The 27404-nt window shown below is 41.6% G+C and overlaps 1 protein-coding gene across 1 annotated transcript in view; it reads right to left on the bottom strand.

Moving 5' to 3' along the window:
• Positions 1–27404, bottom strand: part of L (zinc finger protein Lobe) — a 190495-nt gene that overhangs the window by 35625 nt on the left and 127466 nt on the right. The window contains exon 3 of the mRNA XM_067147976.2: positions 8992–9134. Within this exon, the coding sequence (XP_067004077.2) occupies positions 8992–9134 (143 nt within the window). The remainder of the gene's footprint in view (positions 1–8991; positions 9135–27404) is intronic.

Below are 27404 nucleotides of genomic sequence, written 5' to 3'. Positions count from 1 at the left end.
TGTAGTGAATGGTTCCAGCTATTGTCCATAGGTAAGCGTTTCCGCTCTCATTCTGTCCGTGATTTAGTTTCAGATTCAGTATCTCCCTCACTGTCACTAGTGGTGGTTGTCCCTGATATCTATGGCGTAACTCGGTGCATAAACTGCCCGTCTGGTGACATTTGTCACCAGATACTTCTCCGTACCTTTTCATCGCTTCAGATGGAGTTTGATGAAACTTTTCTCTTGACATTTTATAAAACACTTCTATGAAGGAGTTAATTAGGCCTATGGATATGGATATCGGCAGCCTGATCAGTTTTCGCAGCACACGCAAAAGATCGCTTGTCAGGCTCCTGAGAGACTTCACTTGCCATAGCGTAGTCAATTAGTTTCCACTCCTTCGCCAGCCAAGAACATCTAACTAAGTAATGATTACAGCCCGGATTTTTATGCATTAATAGGTTAGAATGCAAACTTACTGAAGCGAGTAGCAACTATAGTCTATCTTCACAACGTCTATGCTATGAGGTTTGCATAAACATTAGGGGTACGGCCCATCAGAACCCCTATAATTTATGTTACTCTTGCTACATTATGGAAGAGCGGGTGACTGACACTTCCTACTAACCAAATTAGTTTGCAGTCTAACCTGTTACTGCATAAAAATCCGGGCCTTAGTAATGATTATGTCACATGTGACATGACTCGTTGGATCCTGCATTTCAGTAAGATGATGCCGGTGATTCGCACATTTAAGAACACTTTTCTCCAACCAAGTATGAGTTCAGTGAACACCGTGAAGACGTGCTACACTTTCTGACACGAAAATTGATCGACTTACAGTAAGTCCCTGAGAATAATTACGACCGAAAGAGAATAATATTATCCTATAGACATTTTACTTATTAATAAAATGGCACACTTCCATGCAAGTTCAAATGATAACATTCGCTACAAATTTCCCTAAATACTGTTTGTCACTTTAATATAACAGAAGTACACACGTTTACGGGCAAAGTGTGTATTGGGAAAATACACTTATAGCAAGAAATAAGTTGTTACAAAAGACCACATTGAGAGTAGATGAGATATCGTCCCCGCTGTGCCAAAACCGGGAATGTGACAAATGCTCTTCATCATTATCTAAAGGCTTCGCCTTGTCCCTGCAACCACTGATCTCTTCTCTCTGCGATCCTTTTCATCTCTCCATAAGCTTGGCATCCCATCATCTCAACTACTTCTTCAATGATCTTCTTCCGTGGTTTCCCTCTGCCTTTCTTTCCCATCATCTTGCCTTCGAACAAGTTCTTTATGAAGTCATTATGCCGGAGAATGTGACCGAAAACTGACGCTTTTCTCCTTTTTATCGTTGTTATTAAATGTCTCTGGGTGTTTATTTCTCTAAGCACTGCTTCGTTAGTTTTCTTCTCAATCCAGCTAGTTCTTGTCATCTTCCTCCACAGCCACATTTCCACTGCCTCTAGTCGTTTCACGTCCTCCTTTAAGAGAGTCCATCCTTCACAGCCGTATAGCAGCACACTCCAAATGAACATTTTGATAAACAATTTCTTTTGTTCAGTATTTAAGGATTTATTAGTTAAGAGCTGCTTCTTCTCCTCAAAGGCTTTCTTACACAGGGAAATCCTCCTTTTTATTTCCACAGTGCATCTGTTGTCATCGGTAATAACTGATCCTAAGTAGCAGAACTTGTGCACCTGTTTTATTAAAATATTTCCAATTCTGAGCTGTGCCTCTGGCTTCATTTTAGATTTGCTTACAACCATAACATTAGTTTTATTTACATTAATGTTAAGTTGGAAATCTTTTAAGATGGATGTTAATTTGTTGAGCATGATCTGCATGTTCTTCTCATTGTCAGCCAGAAGCGCAATATCGTCGGCAAATCTAATACAGTGTACAGTTGTTCCATTTACTTTAATGCCAGTTGTTTTGGATTTAAAAATTTTCATGGCCTCTTCAATGTACAGATTAAATAGAAATGGTGATAAGGAACACCCCTGTCTTACTCTTTTCCTATCTATTATCTATTATTTCCCTTAAGACTCATCACACCTCCCAACCACATCTGGATATGAAGTCCATCAGAACAATTTTCGTTGAGTTCATTTTCCTGTGCGCGTGTACAAAGGAAAATGAACCTTACTATACCGCACTGTAGGGATGTATGTTTGCATGACATACTTACCCAATCCTAGAATATGATGTATTTAAAGGTTGATTTTCCTTCACACTGTAGCACAAGAAAATAAACAAAACGAAAATGGTCTGATGGACTGCATATCAATATGTGACTGGGAGGCGTGAGCAGTCTTAAGGAAAATAACGTATAGCAGGAACATTGTCACATTCTCAGTTTTGGCTTCGCAGCGACGATATACAAAATTTGACGCTATTATTTGTCCGTACAAGAGCACACTTGGTTTTTAAGTTGTTGGAGGATGGAGTACCGAATGCAACGGCTGCTGAAATTTCCAGTGGCCTATTTCGATAACACTCATTTTCTTAAATTCATACCCCTTTTTCACAGTTACTGCTTGGTATATTCTTATGAAATTTTGTTGTTCTAATTTTCAGGTCTTTCTAATAAATTTAAGACGAACAAAAGCTGCATGCCATGTAGATGAAGATGCTCCTCTGGCCAATGGGATTCACTAAACTGGACCACATCAGAAATGAGGATGTTCGCATGGCATTTGGTGTGGTTCAGTCTCTCAGAAAATGCGAGAGAATCGTTTGCGATGCTATGACCATGTGCCACGCAGAAATGGTCCTTCAATTGCGAGAAGGGCATTAAAATTAAGTCCTGAGGGTCTCAGACCACGAGGGTGACCAAAGAAGCGCTGGTCCGGCATGCATGTGCACAAGACTGCAATTAAGCGGAATAAATAAGAATAAGAATAAGAAGAAGAAGAAGAAGAAGAAGAAGAAGAGTAATTATACGCTAATTATTTCCCATTTATGCTAGCATAAAGATATAACGAAAACCATTCCTAGAACAATATCCCTATTTAACATTTTGCGCGTGTATCACAGAACATTCGTTGAAAGTACTGGACTCGTGTTGTTAATGGAACCTGAGAAAAATAACATAATTGCTTAAAATGAAGTTATGAGAAAACAAAACAGGCTTTGTTTATTGAAGAGATTTGTAAGCTCAATTCTTACGTTTCCACATGCGTAACACATTTTAAAACGATTTGTATATATATATATATTTTACAATTGGCTTTACGTCGCACGGACACAGAGGTCTTATGGCGATGATGGGAAAGGAAAGGAAAGGAAAGGGCTAGGAGTGGGAAGAAAGTGGCCGAAGCCTTGATAATGGTAAGCCTACAACCTAGCATTTGTATGGTGTGAAAATGGGAAACTACGGAAAACCATCTTCAGGGATGCCGACAGTGGGGTTCAAACCCACTATATAACGAATGTAAGCTCACGGCTGCGCGCCCCTAAACGAAAGGGTTATGCACCACATTTAAAGACAAGCTAGATGTTTCTGATTCTTTACGACTCTAGTACTTTTATTCCAGTAAATTCAATATCATCAGTAATTACTAGACACCTCCACGTACTGTCACAGACCATGACGGGACAGACCATACTTCTTTATTTGGAACTTGATGGCCCGTAGGAGTTTTGTTGCCTCGAAAGAGTATTTAGAAAATTACTTCCTGATGAAGCGAGCCCAAATTTGTCATTCAGTACTCGAACCTCGTATTAGGAGCAGTTAGCACTTCCTTTGGCGCTGGCCATCACATCGCACAATTGCGTCACAAGCACTTCTTGTTGCCAAGATCATGTCCGGCACCACACTAAGTGTTGTCTTCCTCCAGTGATTCGGGACATCCTCGCTCGCGGGAAGGAGGAAGCGCCTACCCACCACTTAACGCTTCCTGGCTGCTTCGGGAACTGATATTTTTCATAGTTTTCATAGTGATAAAGACCCGAATACGGTAATGTTCCCGTAGTTGAATAACAGAGCGTGGAGAAATGCTGGCTTTCTGAGCTCAAGTTGGCGGCTCTGAACCTGGCTCAGTCCGATATTATTTGAAATGTGCTCAAATACGTCAGTATCGTGTCGGTAGATTTACTGACACGTTAAATCATTCGTGAGGGGCGAAATTCAGGCACTTCGGCGTCTCCGAAAATCGCAAAAGTAGTTAGTGAGGTGTAAAGCAAATAAGGTTATTATTAAAATAAATTCACATTCTCCACAGAGATTGAGAAGTGTGTTATCTTTTTATAACATTGATAGAACTTGGTAAAGTGTGTAAACTAAATATTTAATCTTGATAGAATTTGGCAAGGAATGTACAGTAAATTTGCATTCTTAATAGATATTGGAAAGGTGTGTTAACTTAATTTTATTTAATCCTTGATAGAACTTGATAAGGTTTGTAAACTAATTAATTGAGATAATAGATATAGCTCTATAAGAAATATAAGCTCAATTTGTTTAAGACCGAGCTCGATAGCTGCAGTCGCTTAAATGCAGCCAGTATCCAGTATTCGGGAGATAGTAGGTTCGAACCCCACTGTCGGCAGCCCTGAAAATGGTTTTCCGTGGTTTCCCATTTTAGCACCAGGCAAATGCTGGGGCTGTACCTTAATTAAGGCCACGGCCGCTTCCTTCCCACTCCTAGCCCTTTCCTGTCCCAACGTTGCCATAAGACCTATCTGTGTCGGTGCGACGTAAAGCAACTAGCAAAAAAAAAAAAATGTTTAAGAAAAGTGGAAAGATAATTATTTAAACTCAATTTATAGTGCTCAGAAGAATAAGTAATAGTGCCTCCGTGGCTCAGACGGCAGCGCGTCGGCCTCTCACCGCTGGGTTTTGTGCTTCAAATCTCGGTCATTCCATGTGAGATTTGGATCGGACAAAGCGGGGGGCGAGGGGCATGAATTTTCCATTTTCCCCACGTACTCCGGTTTTTCCTGTTACCTTTCACTCCAGAAATACAGTACTCCCCAATATAATTTCATTCCATCTGTCAGTCATTAATCATTGCCGCAAAGGAGTGCGACAGACTTCGGCAGCCGGCACGGTTCTCATCCTCGCCGCTTCGTTCATTCCATTCCTGACCCGCTTGAAACTGGAAGAGTAGGTAATGAGTTTAAATTCTACGTATACCTTGAGGGAAGTACATAAGGAGCAGATTCTCGTGTGATGTAAACTCACTTTATGCCCTTGAGAGAGATAAACTGTGAAACAGTAGTTACAATAATATTGAACCACTCATTAGGAAACTGTAAGAGACATCGCCCATTTACGAGATGAGGGTAGGGAATCTTGGCTCGCTGAAGGACTTGGACACTGATTACAGGACAGGAACGTAATGAAAAGCGGCAGGGAGACGCCAAGCTCCTCATCGACTCCTGTGCCGCTCCGCTTCATGCGTCACACGCATTAGTCACGCATCGCTACCGAACAGCACGCATGACGGCTAAGCTACCTGATCGTTACCACACTGATTGCATTTGTCTTGCTCTACCTCGTCACTCTTGGAGGAAGGTCACTACGTAATAACTAATAAGTGACACACCAAAGAAACAATTAACACTCGTGGTATTGCAACACGTCCATGGGCGTCCTACTGGTAATATATTCAGAAAATGTCGATAATTCATCCTTCTCCTCTGGACAGTAACTTCAAGGACAAGATGCCATTGATTAAATGCTGTTTATAGGACATTAAGACTTAGATAAGAAGAGGCTGAAAGAACAAAGTGTGCAACAATAAAGCACGGCCGGACTAAGTGGCTCAGACGGTTGAGGCGCTGGCCTTCTGACCCCAAATTGGCAAGTTCGATCCTGGCTCAGTTCGGTTGTACTTGAAGGTGCTCAGATAGGTCATCCTCGTGTCGGTAGATTTACTGGCACGTAAAATAACTCCTGAGGGACAAAATTCCGGCACCTTGGCATCTCGGAAAACCGTAAAAGAGCAGTTAATGGCACGTGAAAACAAAAACATTATTATTACGATAAGGTACCGGCAATTTTTTAGGACTCGTTCCTCACACATCCCTCTGTGGGTGAAGGCGGTAGAATAACACCCACGGTATCCCCTGCCTGGCCCAAGAGGCGACTAAACGGGGCCCCAGAGGCTCTGAACTTGGTAGCGTGGGTTGGCGACCACGGAGCCCTTAGCTGAGTCCTTCCATTGCTTCCACTTACTTGTGCCAAACTCCTTACCGTCATCTATCCTATGAGACCTCCACTGGTTAACTCTTGTTCTTTTCCTACTCGGACGGTATTAGCTGTTGAGGCATAGGGAGTCTACTTTTCACGGCCATCAATTCGTGGCCCTTGTCTTCCTTTTTCTCTCTTCATATACTGGTACTACTGAATAGAATTTTTAAAAAGATAATGATGACGAGAATTGTATTGAATAATTGAAAATATAGTCAGTGGATCTTATTTCCTATGCCTCATTTTCTATTAACTGATCAAAGACAAAATAACGTATTATTCTATCTATTTATTTGCTATTTTCTTTACGTCGCATCGACATATGCTTCTTATGGCGACGATGGGATAGGGAAGGCCTAGGAGCGGGAAGGAATCGGCCATGGCCTTCAGTAAGGTACAGCCCAAGCATTTGCCTTGTGTGAAAATGGGAAACCACGGAAAACCATATTCAGGGCTGCTGACAGTTGGATTCGAACCCACTATCTCCCGGATGCAAGCTCACAGCTGCGCGACTCTAACCGCACGGCCATCTCGCCTGGTATTATTCAATTTAAAATTGTAAAATTTATTTTAAAACAAACAGTCATTAGAATAAACGCATGGTTCACAATTTTTGAAAAAGTTAAGAACAAAGAATGAAAATCAGAGGTTCGCGGAGAAGCTCACCCCTCAGCCTGATGATGCCACTGTGATTAAGATTATCTCTGTAGTACAAGGACATTGTAATACATTTACAGTATATTGAACGTACCGCGTATTCTTGACGAGTAATTGCTAAGGACCCGAGAACAATATTTAGTGACGCCTACTGTCTGAACATGATTTGCTGAGTTGTACGATATTATGTCCAAAAATTCTTTGCCATTTCTGAAGGTCAAACATGACTGTAAAATGATTTGATTACTGATTATGTTTTCTTCTGCTAACTGCAGAAAATTACTGTAAATCGGTGACTTTTACTGCGAGGACCCAATTTAGGATGGCTTATTATACTTTTACTCCCTGGCGCGAAAGATTTCTGGGTGGGTTTTGTTACGTACAGTAAATTGATTTGTTCGATTTCATTCTAATTCTTATTCTTGGCTTTGGTAATATTTGTGGAGAGCCGGTCTTAACAGGAATAATACTGCAATTCGAAATGAATTTAACTGTAGTCCCTTCCTGCAGCGATTATCCGTGCATCGTATGTATATGGCGTGTAGCATAAACAAGGATGTGCAGGCGTTAGCAGCGACACAAAGACAATCGAGACTGGCAGTGCTCGTTAATTTACTTCTATATCACACCCTCACTGGAGGACTCGATAGGCTCTTAGTGCGTAGAAAGCGTACCTGAATATTAATAGTTGCCCCAATGAAGAACATACATATGTATCAAAATGATAGTTTGTCAATTATTATTTGTAACCAAACCAAACCCCATAGCGTAACAGCCCCGAAGGGCCTTGGCCTACCAGGCGAACGCTGCTCAACTCGAATGCCTGCAGATTATGAGGTGTCGTATGGTCAGCACGACAAAACCTCCCGGTCGTTATTCTTGGCTTTCTAGACCGGGACCGCCATCTCACCGTCAGATAGCTGATCAATTTAATCACGTAGGCCGACTGGACCTCGAACCAGCCTTCAGTTCCAGGACGATGGCATCTAAGTAAGTGTAAATGTGACTGCTCTGTCTTGTTACCTTATAAAACTGCCCCCTCTCCCATATACAGGATGACCCAAAAGTCCGCTAAGTATCCCACTGTCGGCAGCCCTGAAGATGGCTTTCCGTGGTTTCCCATTTTCACACCAGACAAATGCTGGGGCTGTACCTTAATTAAGGCAACGGACGCTTCCTTCCCTTTCCTGTCCCATCGTCGCCATAAGACTTATCTGTGTCGGTGCGACGTAAAGCAAATAGCAAAAAAAAAAAAAAAAAGTCCGCTAACATTTAACGAGGCAATACTTCACAGAATATTGGAAGTACAGGGGTAATGATTGACACACATGATTGGCATCACATGGGTTTTAATGACACAAAAATAAAGTAAATAAAGCTTCACTAACAGTGCCTCTTCTAGTAACGTCAATTTGCCGCTATTGCAGGCGCATCTGACGGCCTCTCTCACGAGAGCCCCTTTTATACCAGACACGGATCTCATGCAGCATCACCGACGTGTTGCTATCCAGCGCCATCTGTTGGCCTCTTTGACCACTCCTTGTTGATGTCAATAAAACCCCATGTCATGTCAAGCATGTGTTGCCATTTGTGCCTGACGTGTTGCTGTCCAGTGCCATGTGTGGGTCATTTTGTGCACTTTATTTTGGTCTCAATAACCCCATGTCATGCCAATCATGTGTGTCAATTATCACCTCTCTATCTCCAATATTCCATGAAGTATTTTCTCGTCAAATGTTAACGAACTTCCGGGTCACCCTGTATATTGAGTATATTATCATTATCGCATTTTCAACATAATATTGCACGAAATGTACTGTTTTATGGAGACAAATATAATCTGGTACAGAATTTGCTTTGGACATTTTCGAATCGAAAATCCTTGGAGAAACATATATTGGTATAAGCGCAGATTAGCTCTGCATTGGTGCAGTCAAACATACTAGTGACTGCATAGCTTCTTCTGAGCTGAGGAAAAATATTGCATAAAGAGAATGCCATGATTATACAGAGAAGGATGAAAATGAGGATCCTTACAAGATAATTTATTCTTAATGAGATCCTTTGGGTTGCCGAGTTCTCACGTCTCTCAGATTCATTCAGTAGAAGTCATTCTATTTTTAAGTATTGTGACTCACCTCCTGGAGAAAGCGGCCTCACAGTGAGAACACCGGTACTTCTTGTCCCCTGTGTGCAGCTTGATGTGACGATCTCTACTGCGTTTGTGCTTGAACAGGCGACTGCAGAACTCGCAGCGGAATGGCATCTGGTCGCTGTGGGTCTGCAACATGCGTGACAACACGTGCTACAGAATAATACATTCCACTACAAGAAAACATATCATCAGACATTATCATCGATCCGAACTGACCTTGATCCCAAGATACAAAGTTTATACTAGACGATGATGATGATGCTGATGATGATTTTTGTTGATTGAAGGGGTCTAACAGCTAGGTCATCGGCCCCTAACGGTACGAGGTGCAACGAATTGAAACGATAATTCAAACTTCAAAGTATATCTGCTGACTAAAATATAAAAGGAATGATTATGGAAAAATGATCATGAATTCAAAACAGTCAGTGGAACCAATTCAAATGTCTTCTTTTCTGAGATGATGTTTGTTATAAAAAAGGGGTCCAAAATCCATGTCGGTGGCCCAACATAATAGTACTAAGCACTGGTAAAGCAGAATCATGGTGTTCCTCCTATAGTGGCACTAATCACAGTTAATGCAGACCCATGGTATGTCACATACAATGGCACCACTTACGGGTAACACAAACCAGTGGTGTTTCGCACATAAGGGCACCACTCGCAAGCAACGTAGACCCATGGTGTTCCTCACATGGTGGGACTTTTTTTTTGCTACGGGCTTTACGTCGCACCGAGATGGGATAGGAAAGGCCTAGGAGTGGGAACTAAGCGGCCGTGGCCTTAATTAAGGTACAGCCCCAGCATTTGCCTGGTGTGAAAATGGGAAACCACGGAAAACCATCTTCAGAGCTTCCGACAGTGGGATTCGAACCCACGATCTCACGGATGCAAGCTCACAGCCACGCGCCTCTACGCGCACGGCCAACTCGCCCGGTCATAGTGGGACTAATCACAGGACACGTATACTCTTGGTACCGCTCACCTGGTGGTACTAATCATAGGCAATGCAAACCCACGGCGTATCACACATAATGGTACCACCCAAAAGGCAACGCAGGCCCATGGTGTTCCTCATATAGTGGTACTAATCAGAGGCAACGGAGAGCCATTCTGACCACGGGAACCGACACATTCCAGCGCAGGATACGGCACCTGTTCTCGCAATGACATTGATCCGTGCAGCCGAGTGCCCACCCCCCACCTCGGTGGAATACACACGATGGCACTAACCACAGGCAATGCCCAGACCCATGGTGTTCTTCACATAAGGGTAACGTAGATCCATGGTGTTCCTTACATGGTGGTACTAATGGCAAGTAACGTCGACCCATGGTGTTCCTCACGTAATGGTACCAATCACAAGTAATCTCATACTTCTAATTTAATTATTCCTTGGTCGCCCCTTTTAGTCGCCTCTTACGACAGGCAAGAAATACCGTGGATGTATTCATCGTCTGCGTTCCCCACCCACAGGGGTAGGAAAGTTTATTAATGTTATTTGCTTTACGTCCCATTAACTACTCTTTTACGGTTTTCGGAGACGCCGAGGTGCCGGAATTTAGTCCCGCAGGAGTTATTTTACGTGCCAGTAAATCTACCGACACGAGGCTGACGTATTTGAGCACCTTCAAATACCACCGGACTGACCCAGGCTCGAACCTGCCAAGTTGGGGCCAGAAGGCCAGCGCCTCAACCGCCTGAGCCACTCAGCCCGGCGGAAAGTTTATTTATCGTATGGAAGTTACATTAGGACCTCTCTTATTCGGAACATTTGACCGAAATACCATTATATCAAAATGACCGAAACAAATCGGTTGAACGAATTAAAGAAATATCGTTTGTTATGTTTAGGGGATGAGTAAAGGAATGAGCGTAGTCTGGCCTGACTTCTCCTGCCTTCTCTACTACAAGCTCAGTTTGTTTTGTATTTTTCATTATGTTAATTGTTTGCTACATTATTATGACAAAGCGGATGATTAACGGAAAGCGTGGACTCTGACCTTGACTGCCTCCTTCCCTTCTCTAATGCCAACTCAATTTGTGAATTGACGAAACAAAGCCTTCTGACGTTCTGCTAACTGAAACGGTGGTGTGATATGGTTGCTAGTAAACGATGTGAAAAGGAAATAGAAGACTCTTTCAAAAAACAGAACAAAAACATACTGGAATATTGCTTTCTTTAATATGTACATTAGTTTGCGTTTACTGAAATACTTTGTTAAAACTGGGTGTGTAGTGTAGGATTCCAGCAAGATACAGAAGATATTTTAGATTCAGGAGGTGAATGATTGGACTGTAATATCGAAGGATTTTGATCGGGTAGATTATGGGAAAATTCTGACAAAGAATGAGTGCAACTGGACTAGACAACAGACCGACTGAATGAGTGGGTATATTTCTAGAAAACAGAACTCAGAAAAATTAGGGTACCTGTAATAATTAAGAGGGGAATTCCTCAAGACAGTATCATTGGTCCTTTATGTTTTCTTATATACAGAGTGGTTGAAAACAACGTGAACTGGGTAAGTGAGCATAGAGGGTTGGTCATACTGATAAATAACTGAAAAAAAAGTTATTAGATATCTCTCACCGTTGTCGTATTATCCGCTGCTGAAGTTAGCCAATCAGATTGCTCCTTGGCCGACAAGATGGGTTTTGCGAGGCGGTGCACGTGGCTTATGACCGGCTTGAGAGCGCCAATAGAAGAAATAAACTTCTCCAGGGGAGCGACTTGCGTTAGTGTTAGATACTCATTTCTCGGGATGGCTCTCAAGCCCGACCAAGCCACGTGCAGATTTAGCAACACCGCCTCGCAAAACCTATCTTGTCGTCCGCGAAGCGATCTGATTGGCTAACTTCAGCAGCTGATAAAATGACAGCGGTGTGACATATCAACGTAATTTTTTGAAATTACTTATCAGTATGACCAACAACCTAACGCTCATATACTATGTTCACATTGTTTCCGACCACCCTGTATTTTTTGTTGCTATTTTGGTTTACGTCGCACCGACACTGATAGGTCTTATGGCGACGATGGGACGGGAAAGGCCTAGGAATGGGAAGGAAGCGGCCGTGGCCTTAATTAAGGTACAGCCCCAGCATTTGGGAAACCACGGAAAACCATCTTCAGGGCTGCTGACAGTGAGATTCGAACCCACTATCTCCCGGATGCGAACTCATAGCTGCGCGCCCCTAACCGCACGGCCAACCCACCCGGTACTCTAGATAACTACTGTAGGTGTTAATTTAAGGAAAGATCTTCATTAGGGTATCCACATAAATAGGATTGCAGGATTGTAAATATAGATTACAAATGTTTTCACTTGGTATTTTGAGTATTTAGGGGTTGTAGTAAGAATGTAAAGAATGTACAATCTGCTTTAGAACAAATATCAATAATTAAAACTCAGCGATACATCTCCCAACTGAAATTCGGTCAAGTCTGTCATCTGATAAAGTAAGCCGGAACGTCGAAACTTACGTGCAGGCAGCGTAAATTGTGTCTAATTTAAATACCTGCACATGGTATTTGAAGCCATACCATTATTATGTCCGGCTCCATGGCTATATGATTAGCGTGCTGGTCTTTGGCCCAGTGGGTCCCGAGTTCGGTTAGCAGCCCTGTCGGGGATTTAAACCCTCGTGGTTGATTCCAGCGTCTTGGGGGTTGAGTGTGTGCCATCTTCCTCGTTAGAATTCATCAAAGGTAAGGCTACATCCTCACAGACACGCAGGTGGCCTAGACGGCGTTAACTCGAAAGACCTGCATCAGACCTCTTCGGAAGTCACGCGCCATATTATTATTATTATTATTAACTATTAAGAACGTTGTATAAATTTACACGCCATGTACGGATGATGTTTTAAAAAGTAAGCCATTATAAATCTATCGGCACAAATTTCTAGCATGTAAGTACCCTTCAAATCTGTGCGTCTGTGTCTGGATTTGATCTCACACCCCAAAGATACAGAGAACGAGTATCTGATCAGCTTCACAACACAGGTCATTACGATGCAACATTTTAACAGCTCTCCAGTGTAGTGGTTTTCATTCTTTTGCATTAAAGTTCAAGCAAAATGTTCTTAGCAACCTTAATGAGCACATGTACCGATGTTCATTAAAATTCCAGGACGTCTTCTATTGTAGCCAACATCACCTGTTCGATTTGTGTTAATTGGTCAAGTGGGTAAAGTCACTGTTCTGACCGCTCGCACCTTGCCGCTTGACTGACCGACCGGGACTAAGACACCAGCCTCCGACAACAACTACCGGATTAACCAACATAATAAAGTGAGAGATGATTTATTTGGTGGGAGAACGGTTCATGGTAGACTGAGTAGAACTGAATCCAATTCGGGAATACAGTCGTACTTTTCCGGAGATTGTTGTTGTTTGAGTCATCAGTCCATAGACTGGTTTGATGCAGCTCTCCATGCCACCCTATCCTGTGCTAACCTTTTCATTTCTACGTAACTATTGCATCCTACATCTGCTCTAATCTGCTTGTCATATTCATATTTTGGTCTACCCCTACCGTTCTTACCCCCTACACTTCCTTCAAAAACCAACTGAACAAGTCCTGGGTGTCTTAAGATGTGTCCTATCATTCTATCTCTTCTTCTCGTCAAATTTAGCCAAATCGATCTCCTCTCACCAATTCGATTCAGTATCTCTTCATTCGTGATTCGATCTATCCATCTCACCTTCAGCATTCTTCTTCTGTAACACCACATTTCAAAAGCTTCTATTCTCTTTCTTTCTGAGCCAGTTATCGTCCATGTTTCACTTCCATACAATGCCACGCTCCACACGAAAGTTTTCAAAAACATCTTTCTAATTCCGATATCAATGTTTGAAGTGAGCAAATTTATTTTCTTAAGAAAGCTCTTCCTTGCTTGTGCTAGTCTGCATTTTATGTCCTCCTTACTTCTGCCATCGTTAGTTATTTTACTACCCAAGTAACAATATTCATCTACTTCCTTTAAGACTTCATTTCCTAATCTAATATTTCCTGCATCACCTGCCTTCGTTCGACTGCACTCCATTACTTTTGTTTTGGACTTATTTATTTTCATCTTGTACTCCTTACCCAAGACTTCATCCATACCATTCAGCAACTTCTCGAGATCTTCTGCAGTCTCAGATAAAATAACAATATCATCGGCAAATCTCAAGGTTTTGATTTCCTCTCCTTGGACTGTGATTCCTGTTGTAACCAAGGTTGAGATTTACAAAACACAACTTTATTATTCGCTTCAAATGCAAAATACACTATTTACACAAATAAAATGAAATTTAACTTGAAGCAAATGAATTAGGAATCTTGAGAAAGAGTCTATCTTTTGTACACTATATACAAGTTTACAGTATTTACATCCACTTCTATCTCGAAAAGATAGTCCTTGATATGAAGTCGATAGTCGAAAACTATCAGAAGTACTGACATAAATGTTTTGGAAAGTCCTTCCTTGTTGAGTTCATAAAGGAAAGTTCAATGTTGGAAGAATTCTTACTTGGCGAAACCAAGGGAGCTTGCATTAATTAGGGAAATATAACGGTATGTAATAGTATGACTGGATATGGGCAGCGGAAGAGGAGCGGTGACCAGAGGTGAGACCTCGTACTGCCAGAAATTCAGTCCACCTGGTCGAAGCACATTTTCAAGAGGAGTAGCCTCCGTGCTCGACGTAGGGTGTATTCTGGAGCTGGACACCGGGGCAAGTGGGCATCTGGACAGGCTGGGAGTTCCTCTTTATAGTACACACACGACTGTTCAGGCACGCGCACTGAGGGCTGCGCGTCGAGGCTAGAAGAATGACACTTGGCGCGCGTGTAGCTGGCTGGCGGAGCGAGAAGGGAGCGCCGGACATACAACAATTCCCTTTCCAAATTTCTCTTTGATTTCCTTTACTGCCTGTTCTATGTAAACATTGAAAAGGAGAGGGGACAAACTGCAGCCTTGCCTCACTCCTTTCTGGATTGCTGCTTCTTTTTCAAAGCCCTCGATTCTTATCACTGCAGACTGATTTTTATACAGATTGTAGATAATTCTTCGTTCTCGGTATCTGATCCCTATCATCTTCAGAATCATAAATAGCTTGGTCCAATCAACATTATCGAATGCCTTTTCTAGATCTACAAATGCCATGTACGTGGGCTTGTCCTTCTTGATTCGATCCTCTAAGATCAGACGTAAAGTCAGGATAGCTTCACGTGTTCCTACATTTCTTCTGAAGCCAAATTGATCTTCTCCCAACTCAGCTTCAACTTGTTTTTCCATTCTTCTGTAAATAATACGTGTTAAAATTTTGCAGGCATGAGATACTAAACTAATGGTGCGGTAGTTTTCACACCTGTCAGCACCGCCTTTCTTGGGAATAGGTATAACAACATTCTGCTGAAAATCGGATGGGACTTCTCCTGTCTCATACATCTTGCAGACTAAATGAAATATCCTTGCCATGCTGGTTTCTCCTAAGGCAGTCAGTAATTCAGAGGGAATGTCATCAATTCCAGGTGCCTTGTTCCTATTGAGGTCACTCACAGCTCTGTCAAACTCTGACCTCAAAATTGGGTCTCCCTTTTCATCAGCATCAACAGCCTCTTCATGTTCCAGAACCAAATTATCTACATCTTTACCTTGATACAACTGTTGGATATGCTCCTGCCATCTTTCTGCTTTGTCTTCTTTCCCTACGAGTGGTTTTCCATCTGAGCTCTTAATATTCATACACCTAGATTTCCTTTCTCCAAAGGTTTCCTTGATTTTCCTGTATGCAGCATCTACCTTTCCCAGGACCATACAGCCTTCGACATCCTTGCATTTCTCCTTCAGCCATTCTTCCTTAGCTGCCTTGCACTTTCTATCCACTTCATTCTTTAATCGCCTGTATTCTTTTCTGCCCTCTTCATTTCTAGCATTCTTGTATTTTCGTCGTTCATCAATCAGGTCTAGTATCTCCTGAGTTATCCACTGATTCTTAGTTGATCTTTTCTTCCTTCCTAACATTTCTTCAGCAGCCCTACTGACTTCATTTTTCATGACTCTCCACTCTTCCTCTATAGTGTTTCCTTCAGCCTTTTCATTTAGTCCTTGTGCAACATGTTCCTTGAAACAATCCCTCACATTCTTTTCTTTCAACTTGTCTAGATCCCATCTTTTTGCATTCTTTCCTTTCTTCAATTTCTTCAACTTCAGATGGCATTTCATGACCAACAAGTTGTGGTCAGAGTCCACGTCTGCTCCTGGGAAAGTTTTGCAATCCAACACCTGGTTTCTGAATCTCTGCCTAATCATAATGAAGTCTATTTGATACCTTCCAGTGTCTCCAGGTCTCGTCCACGTATACAGCCGTCGTTTGTGGTGTTTGAACCAAGTATTGGCAAGGACTAAATTATGATCAGTGCAGAATTCAACCAGACGACTTCCTCTTTCGTTCCTTCGTCCCAATCCAAATTCTCCTACTGTACTACCTTCTCTTCCTTGGCCTACCACTGCATTCCAGTCTCCCATCACAATTAGATTCTCGTCACCTTTTACATATTGTATTAAATCTTCTATCTCCTCATATATTCTTTCGATTTCTTCATCATCCGCTGAACTAGTAGGCATATAGACCTGCACTATTGTGGTGGGCATTGGTTTGGTGTCTATCTTGACGACAATAATTCTTTCACTATGCTGGTCGTAGTAGCTTACCCGCTGCCCTATTTTCTTATTCATTATTAAACCAACTCCTGCATTTCCTCTGTTTGATTTTGTGTTGATAATTCGGTAGTCGCCTGACCAAAAATCTTGTTCTTCCTGCCAACGTACTTCACTTATGCCCACTACATCTAACTTTAGCCCATCCATCTCCCTTTTCAGATTCTCTAACCTACCACAACGATTCAAACTTCTAACATTCCACGCTCCGACTCGCAGAATGTCAGTATCCATCTTCCTGATGATCGACCCCTCTCGTGTAGTCCCCACCCGGAGATCCGAATGGGGGACTAGTTTACCTCCGGAATAGTTTACCCGGGAGGAAGCCATCATCAGTACATCATTCATACAGAGAGAGCTGCATGTCCTCGGGAGTTAGTTACGGCTGTAGTTTCCCGTTGCTTTCAGCCATGTAGCAGTATCAACACAGCTAAGCCATGTTGAGTATTATTACAAGGCCGTATCAGTCAATCATCCAGACTGCCGCCCTTGCAACTACCGAAAGGCTGCTACCGCCCTTTCGATGAACCATTCGTTAGTCTGGTCTCTCAACAGATACCCATCCGATATGGTTGCACCTGCGGCTCGGCTATCTGCATCATTGGGACACGCAAGCCTCCCCACCGCGGGAAGGTCATATGGTTCGCAGAGGAGGTTCCGGAGATTATCAAAGATAATTTTACAGACTTGCAATCTGGTAGTAATGTAGGCAAAGAAAGGTTCGCGGGTACCAGGCGATGACTAAAATGCTTAATACAGCTGACATAAATCGTGATCACCTGCAAAGATTTTTTTAAAAAAGTCTGTGTCAAACACAGTGTGTTGGGAAGAGACACTGCCCAGCCAATTGGCCTGTTTATATCGATACGCTTAGTTGTCAGAGTAACAAGTCTCACTCATATTAGACAGCTGCCTAGTTGATCTCAAGAGTAAGCCTCGTTTGAGCTCTGGTATGGGAACACCGGGACTTTCCCGCTTCGATTTCTATGAAAGTAATAATGCGTGCATTGTGGTAAAAAAAAAACCACACCCGTGAAATAATTTGTTTTGGAGTTCTTTCTATCTCGAATGAGTAAAAGGAATGGACTACTCCTGGTAGTTAGTCAAGCTTAAACCCCGTTTAGGTAAATGTAAGACCGAAAGTAAGTTTAAACGCTATCTCAGCTCAATTCCTATTATAGCATATACCTATAATAATAATAATAATAATAATAATAATAATAATAATAATAATAATAATAATATACCGAGCGAGTTGGCCGTGCGGCTGGGGTCGCGTAAATGTGAGCTTGCGTTCTAGAGATAGTGGATTTGAATCTCACCGTTGGTAGCCCTGAGGATGTTTTCCTTGGTTTCCCATTTTCACATCAGGCAAATGCTGGGGCTACACCTTAATTAAGGCACAGAAACTCAACTTTTAAACTTGCCTGTGTTGAAATACTGGGTAAATATGAATGAATCTCTACTTGTGACCTCTTATCACCTCCTCCTACTACCTGTTCATCATTATTTCCCTCTTCTTTTCACAGATCATTTCTTCTTATTCTTCTTCGTACGTTTCCTTCTCTTCGCCTCTGAACTGAAGGCAATATTTCGGTATCTCGAAATTGGCATCTTTTTGAAACGTTATTTACTACTTCAGTACTTACCATTCATATGATTTATGGACGTACAATGTGTTTTATATATGATATGGCTTGTTTCTTTCTATATATGATATGATTCTTCCTTAATATCACTAGGTTTGATTATTTTATTAATGCTATTTTTGTTGTGAATGTTGTTTCATCTTATTGTCATGTTTTGCAGGAATTAAAAGTAGTAGTTATTAATAAGCCCGTGGTGTAGGGGTAGCGTGCCTGCTTCTTACCCGGAGGCCCCCCGTTCGATTCCTGGCCAGGTAAGGGATTTTTACCTGGACCTTAGGACTGGTTCGAGGTCTACTCAGCCTACGTGATTAGAACTGAGGAGCTATCTGACAGTGAGATAGCGGCCCCGGTCTAGAAAGCCAAGAATAACGGCCGAGAGGATTCACCGTGCTGACCACACGACACCTCGTAATCTGCAGGCCTTCGGGTTGAGCAGCGGTCGCTTGGTAGGCCAAGGCCCTTCAAGGGCTGTAGTACCATGGGGTTTGGTTTGGTTTTGGTTATTATTAAGAGTGTTCTAGGTTAAGAATGGTTAAGTGTAAGAAAGAGAGTACATCCTTAACTTTACCAGGATAAATAAAATATATTACCTTATCTTATTCTTCCTTGCAACGATTGCATCTGACTGTAAGAGCCACACGAAATTCTTCTTCTTATTTTCCTTCTATTGTGACCTACTTTGGACCACGGTTAACAATTGGCTTGCTGGTTAGTCCTTTTTTTCTTCTCCCAGAACTGGTGCCTGCACCCCCTCCCCCTCTCTCTCTCTCTCTCTCTCCTTTGAGCACATGTTCTTACACTTTCCATTTTGTTTTTCCTGGAACCCCTTGAATTTATCAATTTTAGATCGAAACATATCTCTCTTAAATATTTCTTTGGACTGATGCCAACTTCCTCCATGTCTCTTCTTGTTTCTTCTACTCATTTAGTAATTGCTTTTAACTTTACATTATAATATTCGAATATAACAGTTTTATCCGAGAGGAATTACCGTAAGTTTCTTGAACTAAAGTTCTCAAATACAGGGCATATCATAGATACCGGGTATCGCACAACAGATTTATTTGGCCAATCTGGTTAAACGAAAGCAGATTAGTCTCAGTTACAGAGGCAGCTTAACAGTTCGTATCAAGCGGAGGTCGCCTATCACTCTCGGAGTGATTACAGCGTAATTGCTTCATATAAATAATTCGATCACGGTTGATGAATTGCACAAATGAGGATTATCTTTTAAATCAATCTCAACTCCACGAGGTATTATTTATGTGCCACTAATCATCCAATTAGTTTTAATTCATGTTGGTGCCACGAAGCGCCCGTTTTGCTGCTGCTAGCCTACTGCAGTTACAACCTGTTCCAGCCATTAGCAGATTCTAAAACAAAATGTAGCTGTTTTGAATAGAAATGAGACAAAAATTCAAACAACTGTTTAAAAATAAAGGGAATGTTACGGTGCTCTTTAAAAAATATAGTATGTCTTGGACATACGTGTTCATCTTGTCGAGAGAATAAGATTCAAATGTATAACGGAGATTGTTCGGGTAAATCACCTGGTCCCCTACAAGATTCTGGGGGTTCTCAGTAACCCTGCCTCTCAGTGCCCCACGGACCACTACTTCTGGGTATCCTTCACTCTCCTCTCTTCAACTGCGGCAATTAACTCTCGAACTGGCCACACCGTAATATCACGAGAATGATATTATTCGTTTTACGTTACACTAATTTTGACGGTTCCACTTTTCAAATTTAGTTACAGAGCCGAGAATCAAACCCGGGCATCCGGGGGTGACAGCTAATCACACTAACCACAGAAGTGGAATAAATAAATAAATAAATAAATAAATAAATAAATAAATAAATAAATAAATAAATAAATAAATAAATAAATAAATAAATAAATCTTTATATATAAAAATTCAGCCTGCGTATGTTTGTGATAGCAAACCTCTAAACGTACTCCGTCGATTGACTTGAAATACGAATACGAGCGTGTTTAGGAAGTGGTTTGAACGAAATCGGATTTGTGTTTTTTTATGAGTAATTTTATGGAATTAATTTAATTACAAAGCCGCACCAAGATTGGATCACTGTTGATGAATTTCACAAATGAGGATGGACGGATTGTCGCTACGTGACAATGACTCACGCTATATCATTATAGCCCGGTACTAATGGCTGTATATAGGATGATGATAGGAACACGCCACCATTGAGGTACCTTTCTAGCGAGGAAGTTCATGTAATTAGACAACTCACTGCTGTTATTTCGAAATAGGAATCCAACATGCCGTGATCGAGATGTACTTTCATGTAACTAAGCAACTGTTATTGTAAATGTGGATAAATGTGAATAAACATGAATAAACTTGTCCTGTGCTCGCAAAACTCTAAAAGTAGTCGATCGTCGTCTGTGTTTTCGCCAGCCATAGTACGAGTTTTATGAGTTGAATCGAGAAGAACAGTAGTACAGTAGAGCTCAACAACGCCAAGAACAGTTAGATCAACAGCGTGGACGTATGCAGTGGGTGGTATTCTACCGTGGGATACAAGTCACCATTTATCTTCCAAAATATTAAAAATACTACATTTCGTTGCACATGTGGATTTGGCCTCGTTTTACAGCCGGATGCCCTTACTAACGCAACCCTAAAGGAGGGATATAATCACTATTGCGTGTTTCTGTGGTTGTTTGTAGTGTAGTGTGTTGTGTGAATATGAAGAGAAGAGTGTTGGGACGGACACAAACACCCAGTCCCCGAGCCAGAAGAATTAATCAGAAGCGATTAAAATCCCCGACCAGGCCGGAAATTGAACCCGGGACCCTCTGAACCGTACGCCAGTACGGTGATCATTCAGCCAACGATTCGGATCAGATATTCAAAACAATACCTCATGTAAATTCCTTCAAATCGAAAAAATGGACGAAGTTTATCCTCACCGCACAGCAATAAAATTTAAAGGAGAAACTGTGGGAATGTGCTGCGCGAGCGGAAAAGTGAAGTCACCTGAACTTGAGCAACCAAAAGAACCTCTGAAAAGTTTTGTTGAAAGGAATTGCTGATAATTCAAAACGTTTCCTCAAAAACATAAGGAAGTGCAATTCCTATTTTTAGATGACTTCATTCGGCGCTAACGTTATAGCAGAGCATTTTATGCGGACATTTAAAATTCAGGTACAAATTTAGGGCACAGATCATTCATTAGTCTTTGCTTCCTTTTCTCAGCAATAATCATAAATTTCTCCAAATCTGTTTCATCGGAGATGAAAATGACCAACTGAATGCACGCTGCCAAAGCTATACTGGAATCAGAACATATATTGTTGTTGAAAATGAAATGTAGTATGGCTTTTAGTGCCGGGATATCCCAGGACGGGTTCGGCTCGCCAGGTGCAGGTCTTTCTAGTTGACTCCCGTAGGCGACCTGCGCGTCATGATGAGGATGACATGATGATGAAGACAACACATACACCCAGCCCCCGTGCCATTGGAATTAACCAATTAAGGTTAAAATCCCCAACCCGGCCGGGAATCGAACCCGGGACCCTCTGAACCAAAGTCCAATATTGTTGTTGATTCGTTGCAAAACATGTTACAAGGCAACAAAAATTTAATTCGGATGTTCAAAAGTGCGATTGGTCTTATGTTCGCTAGAATACATGTATTTACTTACCCATTCATTTCATATCAGACTGAGCCACAGCGAAGCGAGGTCGAGTTTAGCTAGTAAATAAGTAAATAATTAAATAAATAAATGAATTTTACACAGGGGTGCTATCTCAATAATTGACTGGTATGGACGTTGCGAGGATGAACGGTACACTAAATGTTTTAACAATCCCGATAAATTAGCAGGTGGTATGGTAGTTAACCGTGCTACTTGACCAACTATCATGACCACCACATTAGTGTCCGAATCACATTGTCCGTGAGAGGAATATACACGTTCCATTACCTGTAACATGTGCTTGCTTTACTGACCTGTAAGATGACCTGATCGTCCGTTCCTTTGTCTCGCCGCTCTGCACTGGCTTTTTATGTAGAGGGATGTCACCTTATAGTCTTGAGCTCTGTAACAGTTGTATAGTGTCACGTTCTAAAGACCGGACCCAGTGTTGTCAGACAATAGGGAAGTTCTGGCAGTCTGAGAAATTTCACACCGGTGAGAGAGAGAGAGAGAGAGAGAGAGAGAGAGAGAATATTAAGAATTTATGTTTTAAAGTCCCATCAAATACTTCAGATTTTAAGAGACACGTAAATATTGGAATTTGGGAATTCTTCAGCCTACCGATAGCCAGTGACACGCAGTTATCACATTTTAGTTCCAACAAATGCTACCGACACTCAAAATCTTGGGAAGAGAAGGGCAATGACAAACAAACTGTGCCCTGAGGTCGGTTAGAGAAATTTTGAATCTCTTAGTAACGATATGCCGTAAGGCTAACGAGCCCCTTTATGCAGAGCTTACACTGAATAAAATATGCAATAATTATAAAGCAAATCAGTCATCAATAAATCATAACTGGTTGCATTTAGGGCGGTCGCCCAGGTGGCAGATTCCATATCAGTTGTTTGCCTAATCTTTTCTTAAATAATTTCAAAGAATTTGGAAATGTATCGAACACCTCCCTTGGTAAATTATTCCAATCTCTAACTCCTCTTTCAATAAATAAATAAAATAAATAAATAAATAAATAAATAAATAAATAAATAAATAAATAAATAAATAAATTGGATTTACATCCCACTACCTACTTTTACGGTTTTCGGAGACACCGAGGTGCCGGAATTTAGTCCCGAAGGAATTTGTTCACGTGGCAGTAAATCTACAGACACGAGACTGACGTATTTGAGCACCTTCAGATACCACTGAACTGAGCCACGACCGAGGAAGGCCAGCGCCTCAATGTATGAGCCGCTCAGCCCGGCTATATATGAATTATTTGCCCCATTTTGTCCTCTTGAATTCCAAGGTACTTTTAAAAACACCATTCATTCTTTTTCGTCTACTAATGTCACTCCACGCCACCTCTCCACTACCAACTCGGAACATACCACTTAGTCGTGCAGTTCGTCTCCTTTCTCCCAAGTCTTCCCAGCCCAAACTTTTCAGCATTTTGGTAACGCTACTCTTTTGTCGTAAAGCACCCAGAACAAATCGAACTGCTTTTCTTTGAATTTTTCCAGTTTTCGAATCAAGTAATCCTGGTGAGGGTACCACACAATGGAACCATACTCTAATTGTGGTCTTACCAGGTACTTATATGCCCTCTCCTTTATATCCTTACTACAACTCCTAAGTAAACTCATAACCATGTGAAGAGATCTGTAACCTTTATTTACAATCTCGTTTATGTGATTACTGCCTGATAATTAGTGAAGGTTCGAATTACAGATTTGTTTCCTGAAATCGTTTTCTGAGGGTACAGTAAGGTACATACCGGCAGACCAACAAGGTAGTGGGGTTGGGATACCACTGTGCCTGACTGGTTATTTTTGCTCTGTTCTGAAACTATCATCGACATGTACTCTACGTACTTATAAACAATCTGATACATTGTTTCAAGTACAACGTTGTTGCGAAAATTAAAATAGCACTAATAATTTTTTTACATCCCAACAACTGCTTTTACGGTTTTTGAAGATGCCAAGATATCTGAAGCTTGTCCGCCGAAGTTATTTTACGTGCAAGTAGATCTACTGACACGAGGCTGACGTATTTGAGCACCTTCAAATACCACCGGACTGAGCCAGAATTGTACTTGCCAACTAGGGCTCCTAAATCCAGCGCCTTAACCAACTGAGCTATTCAGCCCTTCAAATTAAATATTTACGGCAGTGTTCTTATCGCAACATTTGTTGAAAATGGTTTAAAGTTTAAAATGGTTGCGACTTTTTTTCTGCCCTATTGTTTAATCACTTGTTATCAGGTCTCTCTTAGTGTAAGATAATACTTACGGTAGTTCAGACTAATGTCAAAAAAACTGATGTTAGAGTCCAAATTTTCGCTTATGTTTGAGAGTTCAAACTTTAATCTATTACTTTCAGTGTTATCATGGGTTTCCCCTTTCCACTTAGGTGTGAACTTGAAGCCCGAAAGAGTGTTGTGGTGTTTTACAACGCGATGAAAAGCAGTTCGAATCACCGCGAATTTCGTATTAGTGAAGTCCGAAATAGTGAGGGTAAGAACAAATAAATGAACACATATCAGTAATACGATGAACAGCTCAGTGTAGGAAGACAGAGCAATGTAAAGAGAAGACCAGGCTTCATCCACTTCTTCTCAGTACCCGACGAGATGATCTGTTCTTCCCAGCTTCACGAGCAGGGTGGGCATAAACATTAAAACTAAAGTGGGCACAATTCGGCTGAATGAGCAGCGGTCCTGCTCAGGCAGGTAAAAGAAAGTACAGCCTAGCAGCTGTTTGCACGGCTCTCAGTTACAACTAGTGAAGAGGCGTGTATATTAACATCTAAACTTTTAATAGTTGTATTGTGCCTGATATCTCGTTCTATTCAGTGCATGACATTATGGTGAGGAAGCAAAATAAGTTACTTCGTATACAAATGCCTTGTTCTAAGTAAATACGTTTAATTATATTCACTTCATTAGGTTCTGCGTAAAAAACAAAATTAATTATTTTGATATGTGATAACTAAATACTACTTTGACTACTGTACTCATAAAAGTATTGAAGGCCTACAATAAACCTTGTTTAGGAATACAGCATAAACAGTGAACGATAAACGAACTGTATATTGCGTAAACAGCCAGGGACATTGCTGTGGCTTTGCTTGCGCTTCGTATCGCCATCTAGTCTTTATAGCACAAACTATTAGAAGTCGGCTGTTCTCGGCTCTTCCCGCGCTCGTGCCATTAGCTCAGGGAGTGGGGCTGTCTCTTGTCCACCTACGACTTAAATCAACTGAGGGGGGCAATCTTTGTATTTTTGTCTCTTCCCTATTCCTATCTTTAGCCAATTCTCTTGTTATCCTAAACTTCCTTCATAAATACTCATGAACATAGCACCGGGACCACCATTGTAAGTGGAATGCCATCCTCGGTGACGTGAGTTTTCGTTTCAAAATTCCCTCTTGCTTTGGCCGAGTTTTGAACCGTGGCTGCCTAGTTGAGAATCTAGTGTTTATGCTGATTGGCTATCAGGTCCCACACATTTCTAACCCTTAGTCCAGTTTCTTGATATGAAGTCGAGGATGATGTGAGATAAAAGTACAGCCGGATACCTTTCCAGACGCCAACTCGGTTTAGGAGCTGATGAAGAAGATTAAATGAATGATTGTAAATGAACTTGGGTACGGAGGTGGAGGGAATCGGCTGTGGCCTATGAATAGCGAGTTAAGATGCGCGGGCACTCCGCTTGGTACTGTGTATTCAAGTGAGAATGAGTTACATAATACCGCGTGTCCACAATTAACCTGTGTTCAGCGCGGCAGAGCACGGGTTACAATGATCGTAGGAGTCTAAAATTTCGTAGGTATGCTAACTAAGCAAGGAGCTTACGAATTATGCCACAAAAATGTTTAGTTCCATGTCGCGCCACCAGGCGAAAATATGGCGCTGTAAGCAGTAGGAACCTGCAATTTTCCGTAACTCTGACGTAGCTTTCGGTGGAATTGCGTTGTCAACAACCATTTTATTCAACTTATGTGACTGTTTGATGTGGTTTTACAAGCTCCTTCATTCTTGGTCCGTTGAGGGGATGACCCCTCGTGGGCCTGTTAGGTGTACAGTGACATCTACACGTTATAGAGACCTCCTCGTGCAACATGTGATCCCAGCTTTGTAAGAATGAAACTGTGACCACCGTTATTTTCAGGCAAGATGATGCAACACCACATGTCGCACGCCAGGTGAAAGAATTGCTGCGAGAAACCTGCAGTAACGATCGCACCTTCAAGATACCCCTACCTAAATCCTTCTGGTTGTGGGTATATATGAAGGATTGTGTCTATCAGAGACATATCCAGTCTCTGCCTGATCTAAAGGCTAGCATACGACGACATATCACTTTGACTTCTCCCGAAATGTTGCGGGCAACTGTCGACCATGCCGTGTTACAGATGCAGCATTTTGCTAAGTTGGGAGGCCATATTTGCAAACATAAATCCTAACAAACGTGCCAGAATCACCGTTATCATGTGTGTGAATTTTTGTCATTTCTTGCGACCTTACCACCCCTTACAGCGCCATATTTTCGCCTATTGGCAAGATTTGGAACCAATAATTGTTGTGGCATAATTCGGGAGAACATTGCTTAGGATATCTACGAAATTTCAGACTCCTACGCTCATTACAGCCCGTGCTGTACCGTGCTGAACACAGTCAGTTTAATCGTGGACGCCTGGTACATTGCAAGCTGTGAAAGATTAACTTGGAGTAGACGAGAACTAATTTTCAAACACCTTGTATAGGATACAGAATGAATCAATTGTGTTTCAGCAGGTGTATCCAGGTTACGTTATCATTGTAGTACCAGCGCCTGGCAGTAGTAATTTGAGTATTAGTAATTCTGTAATGTTACATGTCGCCCAAAAAAATAGCTTTAATAATCTGACCTCAATTAGAATGGAGGCTTGATAAATAGAACGTGGTACTAATTGGGGGATGTGTGGCGACTGTTAACGAATTGCGTTTAATTAGGCCTAACAATTTTAAATCAAGTTAAATTAACCTTACTCTACAGGAGAGTTAATTTTGGGCTCGGTTCGCTGTGTATCACGATCGACATGAACACTCAGGAAATGAACACACACTCTGCGAAATGAATATTATTATTAGTCTGTCGTTAATTCACCGGAATTAGTGGCTAATTAGGTCTATCATATGTTCATTTCAATGTAAAAATACATATTATTGCATTGCTGAGGTTACGTAAGTTTCCTAGATTTGTCGCCCCTCTGGATGAATGTTCCTCAGCAGTTTGGAAATCTTTTCTGCCCTGATATTTTATCAAAACAAAGCAACGGGGCAGGAAAAAGAGGCTCAACCAAAAATGAATTTCTCCTTTCAACCAT

This window comes from Anabrus simplex, chromosome 5 (assembly GCF_040414725.1).
Source record: "Anabrus simplex isolate iqAnaSimp1 chromosome 5, ASM4041472v1, whole genome shotgun sequence".
NCBI classification, from domain to species: domain Eukaryota; kingdom Metazoa; phylum Arthropoda; class Insecta; order Orthoptera; family Tettigoniidae; genus Anabrus; species Anabrus simplex.
Note: the sequence above shows the minus strand (reverse complement) of the source record. Positions and strands in the feature narration are given on the sequence as shown.